The following is a 14,910-nucleotide window of genomic DNA, read 5'->3' as shown; positions in this document are numbered from 1 at the left end:
ATCAGTCACACTGGTAATGGATTGATGGATTGGATGAAGAAAAAAAACGTATTGAATTATACATGGAGGTGGGAAAGAAACGTTGTCAGAGTTATGCCATATTTTTATGAGAACAAATCTTATTCAATTACAGTGGTCTCTTTTATTTATGTTGTATACTTTAGAATTATTATTACTATTTAATTGCACCAAAATAATGTCATATTCATATGAGAAAAGTGTAATCATATTTGTGAGAGTATAATATTTGAAAAGATTTTTTCAAATAAATTATTCTGCGTAGAAAAAACATTAATTCAACCGGAAATATGAGGAAACAATTAAAGTAATAAAATTGTTTACTATTTTAGTAAATTGCAATTGTATTCTCAGAGATGTTTTTCTTTACCAGAATTATTTAAATCATAACATTAGAATAATATTTATATTTTACAATAACATGCATTCCAATTCCTGACTTATATAATACCATTACAACAAAAAATCATAACATAATGACAATATTTTATTTTATGAGAATAAACATTAAATTAATATTCTTAGAGGGGAGATCTTTTTCTTTCTTGCTTTTTTTTTAAAAATTATTAATCTGTCCTATTGGCTCTCATTAATATGCATGGATGTCATGTGAAAACTGCAAAGCTTTCGTTGTATTTTCGTTGCAACATTTTAATAAGGGCTTCAAATTTAATTTGTACCTTACACAAACACATCATTGCGTTTGTATAATGAGGACACTGTGCCTTTAATTGTAGAACGTGATGACGTAGACAATACGTGTGACGTTACATTGGCTATGCAGTCTTCGCCAATGGTGCAAGTGCGAGGTCGGTGTGAGCGTTTGTTTGCAAATACCGTACTCGTTTGTTTAGCGGCCATTTGGTGGGACATTTGCCAGACTTGTGCTCAGGCAGCGTGGGTTCAGTTCCTACTTGGTGAAGGTGTGAATGGTTGTTTGTCCCTATTTGTACCCTGTGATTGACGGTCGAACAGTCCAGAGCGAAGTCCGCCTTTCGCCCGAATCAGCTGGAATAGGCTCCAGCTCGCCCGCACGACCCTGAACAGGATAAACGTTATAGGAATGGATATTTGGATGTTTAGCGCTGCGTTACAATAAATAGTTAACTGTGGAGAGGTGTCAAACCAGGTATGGGCAACTTAATGCTTGAGAGGCACAATTTTTCATCGGTGCTATTGGGGGTCCACATAAGACCTCGCACTTCCTAAGCAGATGTATGACAAAAATACTATTTTAAATATGGAGGAAAATACGTGCAGAATTCGTGCTCTTAAGACAGTTTATTTCATTTTTGAGTATGCATTTTTCAGTGTATGTATAAAAAAAAAATCCACTATCGGAACAAGCAACAACAAAGGGTTTGAAGCAAACAACAAAATAACCACATACTGTATTTTTCTTTCCCGCTGCAAAGCACTCTCTTGCATAAAATGTACTATTCAACGACAGCAGGAAACTACTGAACAAGAAACCAATATTAAGTGCAGGAACTCGTTTTTTTTTTTTTTCCTTTTTTTCTTTTCAAAATCAAACTCACTCAAAATTGTAATATGATTGAGGTACTATGTTCGTCCTGCATATCGTTCCAATGCCGCAAAAAATATATATTAGGCCTACTTGTGTTGTACTAAGATGTGTCTGTCATCTAGTGGTGATTCGTGATATTACAACTCAAAACCACAGTCACACACAAAACCGCACTGCATATTTCACTGTTTGGAACCCACACAATGGCTGATTTTTGTCTTTTTTAAAGAAAAATAATTAAAAAAAATATATTTTTCCGATGTTATTTATTTCCCGTTTTTCGTGAAAAACGTATATTGAATGTTTCGGTGTTGTGTTATCTTTCTGAAGATTTTGGGGGCTTGTAAAAAAAAAATCTTTCAAATTTGTATTTAGTTTTTTCTGGGGAGTTATCAAGGGGCCGCTCAGCACGCGCAGCCTACGGGCCACCAGTTGCCCATCCCTGTGTTAAAAACAAGTTAGCGAAGAACGGTACAAGAACTGTATCACAAATTCCGCCTATAGATATATAGATAGATATAGCACTCATCATGACATATAAATATTCATCTGGGATGTAAAACATGTGCTTGTGTATCCACTTTTGGTCCAGCAGGATGATCTACATCATCACGGGAGTGTCAGGCTGTGGCAAGTATGTGGAGGTGGCAAAAGTATTGTGTGTGAAAGTAGGACTACTGATTCAACTCATTTGCTTAAAGAAGAAAGTCAACCCAAACTTCTTTTTTTTCAAGAATATGTTCTATGCAGGTCCACAAGAGGAAGTCAACCCTAACATATTTTTTTCAAGAATATGTTCTATGCAGGCCCACTAGTTGAAACAAGGCAATGTGATTAATATGAGATATGAGTTAAACAGCAAAATCCACTCGTTTTTAGCCATCTCAGGGGGCGGCCATTTGTCACTTCTGTCAACTGAAAATGATATCACAAATGCTCATGGTTCAGATAACAACCAATCATGGCTTACCTTCAGAAAACAGGTGAGCTGTGATTGGTCGTTATCTGAGCCCTGAGCAGTGACAAAATGGCCGCCCCCGGAGATGGCTAAAAACGGGTGGATTTTGTTGCTTAACTCATATTCCACAAACACAATATTAATCAGAATGCTGTGTTTCAACTAGTGGACATATTCTTTAAAAAATATGTTTGGGTTGACTTCGCTTTAAGTAAAATGATTTATGAAGTTAAAATCCGTATTTAAAAGTGTGTGGGTGAAATACGTGAAACCATTTCACGTGACATCACTCAAAATGTTCTGGTCAAAAAGCCAAAGAGCAAAACCAGTTAATTCTTCAATGCTAGCTGAACCGACAACTCTCACTGTATGCTAACAGCAGTTTGAACCACCGAAATTGTGTGCGACTTTAGTGGCATATACAGTAGTACATCGATATTAACTGCTGCGTTGTGTTTCTCATGCAGAAGCTCTCTGGGGGCCTTCCTATCAAAAAAGGTGATTTAAATGCTTCACTCTAGCGCTTAATCTCAGGTAATGTTTGACCACGTCCTCACCTGAATTTATGTGTGTGTGTGTTTACGTATCAGCTGGGGTGGCCGCTGCACGAAGGCGACAGCTTCCACCCTGAGGAGAATGTGGCCAAGATGGCTCGCGGCGAAGCACTCACCGACCAGGTCGGTTTTGCATCTTGTCAGCGCAATGCTCACTATTTGGAAAATAAGATGAGTTCACTTTTTTTTTTCTTCTCATATTCAATACAGTTGGGACAAAACCTCAATTTTGTGATGTATTTTTTATCATCACTGATCATTGTGGTGTTTTTACAGCTTAAACTATTAGTATAGGCAATTACATTGAATATAAGAAACATACAAATAATGAGGGAATCATTTTTTGCCCCATTCCCAGCTAGGCTTTGTCCCTATTCCCCACAACAAGCAGGTGATTTCTGAATTTACCATCACTTAGAGGAGTGTAAACATGGACATCCGATGACAGCCTTTGGCAGCTTTTCCAATGTTAGCAATGTTCGCAATGTAGGCTTCCATCACACCTGTGCTTTCAAATGCACCTTATACCGGCACTGTGCTGCTCTGGCTCTATTTTTCAAACAACCGAAGAAATGAACAGCCAGTTTATGGCAACATGTTGGACGAGTATCAAGCTTCCATGTGTCACAATCACACTTGGCTGCGGACAACAAGGCAAATTTGCTTTGAGGTGGAACATGGAACAAAATGTGGTTCCTTTTATCTGTTTTCTGATGACTACATGACAGCCTTGTGACTCCAATTTAGACTGATTAAATACACTGCAACCTGTGAGGTCATCCCATTCAGAATTCGAGACCTCGGTTCAGCAAGCATAATAAGATTAACACTGTGGTCTGTCCGTTTTGCTTTTTTGATTTGTAGATTTGTAGTGTTTTTTGTGTCATAATTTGATGGTGTTTTTTTTTGTTTTTTTTAACTCCAGACCTGATTTGAAAAAAAAAAAAGTATATTATGTTACAGATGAATGTTTTAATGTTTTTCATTATTTCCACTGTAGATTAATTGGTTTGTAGTTCAAATATAAATTTGAATACATTATAATAATGTTACTGTGGAAATAAATGAGCATTTGTTAAATTCGTAAAAATCTAACATTTTTAAAAATCAAATACTAGCCAGATTAGCATTATTATCATTTTATATTATTTTTAACTATACAAACATTTTTACTACTCCATAATTTCCAGTAATATTGTTATTTTTACTATCAATGATACAAGGATGCTTTTCCCTTTTTTTTTTTTCTTTTTTTTAATTTGTGTAATGATAAATAACGCAAGAATGATCATTTGTATATTTTGCATATGTGTGAATATTTAATTGACCGGAAAAAAAGATCTTGAGATTGTAACTTTTGGACTATTTAGATGTTGTGCAATGCAGACATCCAATATTAATAAGTCATGATGTTTTCATTATCTCTTCAGGATAGATTCCCGTGGCTTCTTAGACTACATGACGTCATTGAAAGGTGTGACTAAACTGGCACACGCACGCACTCACACAATGATGAAGGGCAGGGGATTTAGTAATCAAAAGCATGAAATTGTCATGAAAAGATCAAAACCATTTTGCCCGTTTTTTTTGGAGCGGGACTGGGCGAGGAAAATTGAAAGTAGCTGAAAGTGTGCCACCATATCGCCTGCAACATCAAAGACTTTTCGTCTGGTTCGTCTTCCCTCCTTCTCCCATTCTGCTCATCCCTCACTTTCCTCCACCTTTCCCCGTCTGGGTCTGAATTAGAATGACTCAAGGTTCGCTCATGCAAACCAGGCAAAATTGCCACAAAGTGAATTTTGCGTCTTCTGTGAGGAATATATGCACATAATGTCGATTTATTTAGCACAGCAAGTATGATTCATCAAACGTGGGACCATACTATGTGTTAAATGTTGCCGGAAGGGGGATCCCACAATCTGTGGTCCCTTCTCAAGGTTTCTTCTTTTCTCAAATGTGATTTGCGTTTTTTCTTGCCTGTTTGGGGGCTTTACATCAGGGGATGTTGCTGATCTTTTGTCGAGTGTGGGCCTGTGAATGTGAAGCCCTTTGAGACCTTTTTTTCTGGTGATTAAGATCCATACAAATACATTTTACTTGACTTGAATACTGCCGTGCGTAACTATGATTATGACGTGGAGGAGGTGCAGGCAAAACGAAAGACGACGGGGACAGTGAACCTTTTTCGTAGAAACATTTTTGAACTGCCAGGAAAAAAAAAAAAAAAAAAATACAACATATTGTTGATTGGGCAGTTTAATTTGGCAGCTTCCTCGTCATCTCAGGACTGACTTGGAGGCGGTCACAAGAAGGAGTCATGCCATAGTCATTACGTATGACAAAACTCCTTTCAATTCTGATGGGTCATTGCAGCACATATTTGGAAGCGGACTCACTCAGAGCAATTTTGCAGATGTGCCTTCCCAAATTTTAAATGCGGTGTTACACAGACTTAGCACATGCATCCAACCGCCACGCACTCAGGATGAGTCAAATCAAATGAAACGAAACATAGCTGTTATGCAGTTGCTGGCTTCCCCAAATTTACTGAAGCAACAGATTTATTTTATGTTTCTCAGTAATGTTTGTTTGCCTCTTGCCGTAACACTTCCAATTCCAACGCCTCAAACTTCATTTCGTGCTTGCTTGCTCTCCCAAGTTTTCCATGTTGAAATCCATCAGTGCTATCTAAAGAGCAGACCCCTCTTTTAAATACGGCACTTTCCACCACTTTTACACCCCTGGCAAACGGTGTGAAGTTTGTTCGAGTGAGTCAACGTGCAATTTGGAATCTTGGGCCTCATACCTCAGATCTAAGGCACTTCATAATGTTGCTTTGAAAGAGTATTTACATTTTGGAGAGTGTTGAAAATCTGCGACTACAAATTAAAATGGCTGCTTGTTTTATCATATAAAACCATCAGTTACACTGTATAAACAGAACAGTGCAGAGGTTATCAGACCACCTTCTTTTCATAGTAAGACATTACAACAGTGGAACCTCTGAAGTCCAATGAAATCGCACAAATCGTATCGGAATTTGATGAGAATTTTCGGAACATTTGCCTTAGTGACAACTTTCACGCGAGAAATGTCACGATGCCTCAGTTCAGTGAGCATCAGACAGATTAAACCTACATTTATGTGCTCTGCTTTGACTGTTTGTAGCCCTTATTTGAAAGGATGAATTTAAATGTACATTTAGGGTTTTTTTTTAATTAAGTTACATTTGATCAAAACCCGTATGTCCTCCATCACAGAGCAAGATGTTCCCACTCGGATGCACTGGTGCCCTGCTCTGCCCTCAAACGCCTCTACAGACTCATCCTCCTCCACGGCTCCGAAGCCCTCCCCTCCTCTGCATCCTCCCCTCCACTTCCGCACTCCCTCCCCGGTGTCTTCTTTCTCTTCTTGCACGGAGACTACGAGGTCATCCGCCGGAGGATGGTGGCCCGCAGGGGACATTTCATGAAGGCAGACCTTCTGGGTTCCCAGTTTGATGCCCTGGAGCCCCCCGTGGAAGGGCAAGAGGAGAACGTTTTGCGTCTGGATGTAAGCAGGAGCATCCCTGACATGGCCGTGGAGGTGGAGAAGCACTTCAGCAGCCTCAAATCTCCAAGGTGAAGATCGAAGAGCCATTAAAATGGATCTCACTGCCGCTGGTGTGACTTGGACCCAATGTTGTCATCAACTTTTTATTCAGACACATACTCACTCCTGACAAATCTACACTTGGCAACCATGTCATGTTTTTTTTAAATTATGTTCAAATCTCATTCCTAACCAAGGGGGGGGGGGGGGGGGGGGGGGCAGATCCCGAAGGCCCGTCTCTTATCTCTTCTACCCAGACACTGGAGAAATACACACACGCACACACACACTGCTGCACAACACTGAAGATAATGCAGCGTACACACTGCTTGTCAAGTGGATCACACGCACACATTATGCTACGTACGTTTGAAATTCCATTTTTGGCCTCCATTAAGTGTAATTTGAGGGGGAAAAAAAAGACAAACTGAAATGACACTTTTAACTTTCTATACCTTTTTGAATTAAGAATTAAACTGGAGTGTGTCTGCTCTCTAGTGTTTGCTGCAGAGCATTACAAGGTGGAATAAGGTTGGTCCAGTAAGACAGCTGTTCATTCATTGGCATAACTGGTTACTGTGAAACTAAATTATGCACTGAACATACAATAAGCAGCACATTGTATTGGGAAAACTGGCATTGATATATAATAGTACAAAAACACAATATAATATTACACTGGAAGGCATTTTTGGGTTTATGTGGGAACTGCTACAGCAGTGGTTCTCATCTAGCAGATCTAGAACTACCATAACGTAATGCACAGGTTGACCGTGAACACTGCGCTTGGTTATAAGAATTTGATGTATTTTTTAAAAACAATTTAAAAAATGATTTGGTTAAAATGTACTGTATATAGTCTTAAATGCAACTGAACGTTTCTTAGGTAGTGATTACTTTAAAGACAAGTACGACACCATAATAATTATAATGCCATATGTGAGCGTGTAGTAATACTGTACTTGTTCAAATGCATCCATAAAAGGTACCTTGTGATACACTTGGCTGCTGCTGAGGTAGGCTTCTTGACTGGTTCTTCTGCATAGAATCCGATATGAGGGAGAAATATGTCACAACATTTGTTTCAAACTACACATCATTTTTTTTCTTGTCTACAATAAAAGTGAGAGACAAATAATAGCACCACCACATTAATTTACCTAAAGACTTATCCCTTATTATGAAAAATAATCTCAATCTCAACTATTATCCATTAATAATTGTATTTCGAAAAATAGAGTGACTAAAGGTTATTGTTTTACATAAGTTGTTTCAAAGTAAGTTCTAAAAATTATGAAGAAATTGTGCGAATTAAAAAAAACTATAAATAGAAAATAAAGTAAATAATACACAATGTAATATGTACATTCATGTATAAATTAAAAACTACGTACAAATAAAACAAATTTAAAAAAATACATCTTTCCTAACAAAATGAATTATATGAAGAATGAATCAAATAATCCACGACAAAAAGTAATTCATACATAATGTCAAAAATACCCAAATAAAAACAGGGTACAAAATGAATACAAAGAGGATATAATAAACATGTTATTAATATGAAATTACAAGTTTAGATAAATAAAACCAACATAAAATAAAGTACTTTGATGATGTTTAAATCTGAAGGTAATCTTGGAAATTATTTAGTTGTTTTATCATTATAATTTAGAGAGCGTTAGGCAAATTAATCTCTCAAGTTTCCTAAAGCGTTAAAACGCTTTTTATCACGCCAAAAGCGAACATTTCCATTTCGGCACTGCTGAGCTTCCGTACCCGAACCAGCTAGCAGCTAGCAAGGAAGAGCTAACCATTTCGCTTCTAACAGGTGAAAGTAAGACTTGGATAACTTTTCCAAACGTTGCCAGTCTTCGACATAAATCGCCGAGCGTATTGGAAAAAAACAGCGTAAGTGTCTTTTAGCCTGGTAGACTGTCGTGTGTCGTTATATGTGCACTTTCAGGGGCGCTAAGAAGAAAAAGAAGCCGGCTTTTGTAAAAGCGAAGATGCTATGCGCAGTTAGCCGCTAATCAAATGTCGGATTTCTACGTTTTAAACGACCAGGATTTAGTCTTAATGCCAGATAAAATAGTAGTGTCTACAATCTTATCCTCACTAGAGTGTTACTTCTCCCCATGTAAAAGTATCAGTTTTAGGCTTCTTCAATGGCATCGTCAACAACCATCATGGTCCCCACCACCGCCTCGCGCTTCGCCCTGCTTCAGATCGACTCGGACTCCGACTCGGACAATTCTGAGGCTGGGAAGACGACCAACAAAGCCGGCTCGGGGAAGCAGCGCCCGGAAAAATCCGGAGGGGGCAAAGCATCTCAGGGCAACGACAAGAAGAAAGACAAGAAGAAGAAGAAGAAGAAGGAACAGCAGCAAAGTGAAGCCAACGAGGTGAGAAAAGGAAAACCTCGTTCCCAGTTGTTTCAATAACATGTCTGTGAAGGATCAACACTCTTTCTATCACACACTATCAACACTCTCTGTTATGAATCAGCCACTGATCACCCCGCCCCTTCGATTTCACGTTACCCTTACGATTAGGGGCGGAACTCCATATTGAACCCCAAGACCCATTGTTTCGGACAGTTTCAGAAAAGTGGCTCTGATTTTCGTCCCGGCTAGCTACTAAGTTATGGGTGGAGAATTGCTATGTTACAGCCAATCAATTTGTGTAGTGCTTGTCCTCATTATGGTCGCATGGGAGGTGGAGCCTCTGCCAGCTGACCCTTGGGGGAGAGTCAGTCGCAGGACAATAGACAAACAAACATTCACACAATTTAGAGTTGACCCTCAATTTTACAGTGGCATCTAACACAGCATAAGACACCATACACGCGTTTGGATTCCTCACAATTTATTAAAAATACGCAAAACAGTAACATAGAGGGAATTACGTATTCAATGTAAGTTGAGGTGATTACTTTCAAGGTCATAAAGTTCTTCAAAGAGAAACCAAAACTACAATGTGTCCTGCAATGAAAGGGTTTGACGCACCGGCTCTAAGATGTTTTATTTATCACAACAGGCTTGTTGACTTGTATTGCCGTTTCACTGTGACTTTATCCATTTTCTAGCAACAAATACTGTTTTTGTTTTTCATTTGGGAAAGCCTACCATTCAAATAGTGTGGTCCTAAATCTGTTCCACATGCAAAAGTGCATTGACGACATACATGGCACCTTAGCGTCATACTTCAGCTAGCATGTGCAATGTCTCCATTTCAGCTTCGCAATCTGGCCTTCAAGAAAATCCCGCAGAAGTCCCACGGCCCGCCGCCCTGCATGTCGCTTTCGGGAATAGCCAGCGAGCTCCTCAGCCCCGCCCCAGCCGCCCACGGCGCTACCCCATCGTCCCAGCAGGGCTGGCAGCAGTGGAAGCAGAGGGACGAGCAGGTAAGAGAGGATCGTGCCAAGCTCATTTCTATGTGTGTGTAGCATGTCTAAAATACGTCCTCTTCTCACCGCAGATGACGTCTGAGATGTACGAGGCAGATCTGGAGAAGGCTTTGATTCTGAGCAAACTGGAGTACGAACAAAACAAACAGGTACTCCCTACAAGCGCACACTCTACATTTATATTACTCAGTATTCCCGTAGGAAATAATGAAAATGAACTACAAAATAAGGTAACCGCTGTATACTACATGTTTATATTCACTTTTTTTTTTTTTTTGCGATTCATACTGCCTCAAACCACGTTACCAATATCTCTCAGTATAAAGTTGTTTGCAAGAGCACTATTTTGCTCCAGTTCTTACCAGCTGGCCTTTTTCAGCAAGGAGGCGGCGGCGGAGGCGGCGGAAGCGGCGGCGGCGGCGGCAGCAACCACGCGTCCTCACCAAAGTCTCGTAAAGATGGCGGCGCCGGCAGCGGCAAGGAGAAGAAAAAGAAGAACATGCAGGCCAGGCAAGACAAAAAGACGGTGTCTTTGCAGGACTTCCAGGCTGAAGGCAGCGCAGGTCAGTCAGACAAACTCCCAAGATGAGAGCAGCGAGGATGCTTTAAATGGCCACAATTGATGCTCTCTTGCGCTTTGCAGAACAAGTGAGCCGGAGACAGGAGAAAGAGGTGAGCATCTAGTGCACATGTGGGCAATGCATTGGGCCCATTCTCTTATTTACTGCAGCCCACTGAGCATTTACATTATCAAGAATATTATTTGCTGCAGTCATAGCTGTGTCCCCCCCCACCCCAAAATTGTTAAACAAAAATATAAAACAATTTAGCTCATTAAATAATTGCTTAATTTATTCATTCTAATAGAAGAAAACGTTTTTACTAAACAATTTTACATATGTTTAAATGTTATTAAATCATTGGTTAATTTGATTTGTAAATACAAATAAATATTTATTTTTGTAAATAAATTTACAAAGTAAGCCACTTTCCCATGCTCTATACATTATTGTACATTTTTTTTAAACTGTAAAAAAAAAAGGCATACTGCGCTACGCAGCACATGTAACCTTTTTGATTGATCAAATGGCAAGTTATATATTGTAAATAAAATAAGAGAGTAAAATAAACCATTTTTCATACACAGCACATTTAAATGTTTTATCAACTAGTTGCTTGATAATAATTGTACATAGTAAATAACATGGCAAAATAAAAGATTGGAATGCATTTAACATTTTGTGTTTTATTGCATAAGTGGATCATTTATTGTAAATAATAAAATAAACAGTCGTAAAATGAATACTTTTACATTGAATTTGTTTGCGAACAATTTGTTATTTTACCGTACACATTGACATATTTTCCACTCTTATTTATTTGCCCTCAATCTCCGCGTGGCCTGGCCCATCCGTCCGGTTTCAAAATGCGATGTGGCTCCTGAGCGCAATACTTGACCCCGCCCCCCTCTCCATCTTGTGCACCATCATAAATAATATTCACATTTAAAAGGCGTCTATATGACACAACGTGTTAGTCCCCCCACCAGGAAGCGGCCAACGCTGCTCTGGGACTGGGCCAGGAGGAGCGTTTCTTTAACAAGCTGGAGGACGACGTGAGCCGAATAATCCAGCGGGAGAAGAGGCGCAAGCAGTACAACGGCAGACACGATGGCGACACCTCGGCAGAACACGAGCCAGTGAGTGTGTGCGCAGACCCAAACAATTGCATTCTAACTTTACTCACGGTGCCAGAAATGACTCGGCCATGTTTTTTTTTTTTCTACAACACATAAAATCTAGTCAAGCTCATTTTTACATGAAATCCAAATTGCTTCCAGAAAGTATTCACAGAAGAGTTTCAGGTTTTCCACATTTTGTTATGTTGCAGCCTTATGCCAAAGTGGATTAAATACATGCATAAATAAAATCCTGACTACTTTCCAGATGCCTTGTTCAAGTCGAACCTTTAACGTGCAACCAATGCAAATAAACGGCTTTGTATGAACTGGCAATGTTTCAAAGGGGAGATATTTGGGGAAATTGTACTTTAATGTCAGACCTCCGCGGTTGCCTGTCCGCTTATCAAGTGTGAAATTGTACAGCCAAGGAAATCTTTCTTTGATGCCTATTTTTTTTTTTTTTTAATGTCACCGTGAACAATCCGCTACGCTTACATTTGCCGCTGCTGGTTTTTCATAAGAGCCATTCATTTTTCAGTCGGGATGCAAAGGGGTGAACATCGTCTCAAAATCTCCAAAAGTCTCCAGTAAGACCACAAAAAAATGCGAGTCACTTTTTTTTTTTTTTTTGTAATATATTTTCTCTAAGTGTCAAAAGCTGTACAAGTAAAAAAAAAAAAAATACTCAGGTTGAGGTACCTGACAAATGCACTGAAGTAGAGTAACAAAGTGTTTGTACGTCGTTACTTCCCACCGCTGTGCCTTTGTAGCTGAGCCCACCCCTGCTTTTCCATGGCCCCTCCCCCTTTTGCCGCAGGACCCTCGTGCTGAGCAGCTGAAGTACGAGCTGGAGAAGAAGGACCAGGAGATCCGTGAGCTGAAGAAGACCATCGCACAGTGGGAGGTGGGGAGACACCCCGGCGCCTGTGGACCACTCTCGGGAACGCTGACATCTCGCACCATGCGTTGCAGGTCAAATTCAAAGAGGTGAAAGCCAGAAACGGGCAGCTTCTCAAGATGCTTCAGCAAGGAGAAAGTGAGTCTGCCCAGTCTGCTTCTTGTTGAATGGGTTGGTTCTTCTCATTTTGGCAGAAAATCTGGACCAAAACCGCAAGTATTCTTCACTTTAAACAGGTCGTACAAGCACCACCCCCCCCCCATGTTGAGATCAGTAATATCTGTTGCTTAAAAGGTTGTCAAGCAGCGACTATCGATGGTAACCGTTTGCACATCAATGCCGTTTTCCATCATGAGTTAGCATTAAGCTAGCATGGGACATTCTCAAGGCAACATAGTTTGGTTTTGATGAGTTCTTATTTTTGTGTGTGTAGTGAAAGACAAAGCAGAAATCTTGCTGCAAGTGGAGGAGCTGCTGCACATCAAAGAGGAGCTCTCGTTGCAGGTCGGGTTGCACTTCTTTTTTCTATTTAAATGACTTGGCCCACGTAACAGAAATCACCAAAAAAGCCTCCAATGTGTAAACTGAAAAGGCAGCCATTTTGGGGTGAAACTTAAAGTAAACACCTCCTACTAAGTGAATTCTCCCAAATGAGCCACAATCAGAAGCAGGTATCGTAGACAGTTGGCAAACGCTAAATTGAGAATTTGTTTTTGTTTTGCCTATGCCTTCTAAAGTGGGCGGAAAGCTACCAAACAACATCACAATGTCCCATCACCGCTGAGCTATTTTTAGAACAGGCCTTCTCACGTGGCACTTGGAGGCCATGTGGTGCGCACGCCACGTTGGTGCCTCCTGCTCTATATCGTAACAGGTTGCACAAAACGGACTCAGTGTCGAATTGGGCCATTTTGGTTTGAATCAGCCATTCTGGGCACATTCTAGGATTCCCGATGGGAAGTGGATATCGTAGACTAGCGATTCCCAACCGCCGTGCACGTTTGTGTGCAGGCACGTTGTGGGAAATTATCCAACTTCTCTTGATTGGCCTGACAATATTTTGTTTACTCCAAGTAATGTAGATTTATCTACCTTTGCCAGCATCGTATAGTGACAGGCAATTAAATGCTCTCCCACCCAATGGCAGGAGGTACAATTAAACCATGTAGCCACTTTTTTGTGACTTTTTTGTTTGAGATTAGACTATGATGTTTTTTTCCCTAATCTGAAATATGAGCATTGGCTCAGTTAAAGATGGGCAAATTGCACTGGGCAGCATTTGAACAATTCACCATGAAAAAGAGGGCGTGAGGTCCAGTTCGTCCCTGCTTGCCGCCTCGCCTCATATTTCATTATTGTTTGTAGGTGACCTTACTACACACAGCTCTGGAGCAAGAGCGATCTAAAGTCAAATGTTTGCAGTCCGACCAGCCCAAACATCAGGTAAGTCTTTAGTTTCTCTTAAAAAGTCCAATTGTGATCTGCCTTTCAAATATTCACTGAAACGAAATGGTCAAACTGTTGCCATCACGAAAGGTTAATGAACTGCAGAGTATCACTTGAACATTATTAACTGTCATAAAGAGCATAACCACTGTATAAGAAAACAAAACTACTCACCCTTTGATGACGGTGCGGCATTTCGGGAAATGTAACACTCATGTCATAAGTTTAAAAAAAACAAAAACGAGTAAACAGCTTCATATTAAAGTGGTCAAACTAGATTGTACACTCGCGTGACTGTGAATGTTCTTTGTGCCTGAGAGGTGAGTTTCTTCACAAAATACGGCTTACGTTCTTATTATTGTTGACACATTGTTTAATTGTTTTTTGCTTTTACACTTGTGTGACAAGTTAAAAATGGGACTTATAATCATTTATGCTTTTGTGGTTGCCAGGGTAACAAGAGAGGGAAGAAAAGTTCTGAGGCGGATCTCTGATGGTCACTTAAAGGCCCAACAACAAATAAACATGTTCTTGTTTTGTTCATTTTTTTTCATGTTGGACTGTCAGCATGTAGTAATGCATGTCTCATTCTCTCACCTCACGTGCACACACACAAAATGGTTGTCAGTGCTGCCCTCTGCAGGCACAAGTGCATAGCAACAGGAGTGCCTGTTTGTTCAAAATGCCAAATGCCTGACTGACTTTGGACTGACTTGGTCAATAAAATACTTTTTCAGTGAAAAAAAAGGCTTTATGATTACAAATATTTGAAAGTGATTTATTATTGTGTAAAATATATATATATTTTTTACTGTGTTTAACAATTA

General features: G+C 39.8%; 2 protein-coding genes across 3 annotated transcripts; both read left to right on the top strand.

Moving 5' to 3' along the window:
* Nucleotides 1-3: 3 nt before the first annotated feature.
* On the top strand, nucleotides 4-6,732 carry LOC147147039 (gluconokinase-like). The gene is made up of 6 exons (XM_086030268.1): nucleotides 4-941; nucleotides 2,139-2,180; nucleotides 2,972-3,002; nucleotides 3,095-3,181; nucleotides 4,489-4,532; nucleotides 6,319-6,732. The coding sequence occupies exons 2-6, from the start codon at nucleotides 2,143-2,145 to the stop codon at nucleotides 6,680-6,682; spliced, it is 564 nt and encodes a 187-aa protein (XP_085886394.1). The 5' UTR covers nucleotides 4-941; nucleotides 2,139-2,142; the 3' UTR covers nucleotides 6,683-6,732.
* Nucleotides 6,733-8,408: 1,676 nt separating this feature from the next.
* Nucleotides 8,409-14,841, top strand: gkap1 (G kinase anchoring protein 1). 2 transcript variants are annotated; one of them, XM_086032110.1, is made up of 12 exons: nucleotides 8,409-8,560; nucleotides 8,797-9,054; nucleotides 9,888-10,055; nucleotides 10,130-10,207; nucleotides 10,438-10,621; nucleotides 10,702-10,730; nucleotides 11,608-11,757; nucleotides 12,557-12,643; nucleotides 12,712-12,775; nucleotides 13,071-13,141; nucleotides 14,003-14,080; nucleotides 14,536-14,841. In XM_086032110.1, exons 2-12 carry the CDS (start codon nucleotides 8,818-8,820, stop codon nucleotides 14,575-14,577), a joined length of 1,188 nt encoding a protein of 395 aa, XP_085888236.1. In that variant the 5' UTR covers nucleotides 8,409-8,560; nucleotides 8,797-8,817; the 3' UTR covers nucleotides 14,578-14,841. The 2 variants fall into 2 exon arrangements, with proteins under 2 accessions (XP_085888236.1, XP_085888235.1); XM_086032109.1 differs by having other exon boundaries at nucleotides 11,596-11,757; nucleotides 14,536-14,840.
* Nucleotides 14,842-14,910: the final 69 nt, after the last annotated feature.

The sequence above is a fragment of the Filicampus tigris genome, chromosome 5 (assembly GCF_054856515.1).
Source record: "Filicampus tigris isolate MCC_2025a chromosome 5, RoL_Ftig_1.0, whole genome shotgun sequence".
NCBI classification, from domain to species: Eukaryota; Metazoa; Chordata; class Actinopteri; order Syngnathiformes; family Syngnathidae; genus Filicampus; species Filicampus tigris.
Note: the sequence above shows the minus strand (reverse complement) of the source record. Positions and strands in the feature narration are given on the sequence as shown.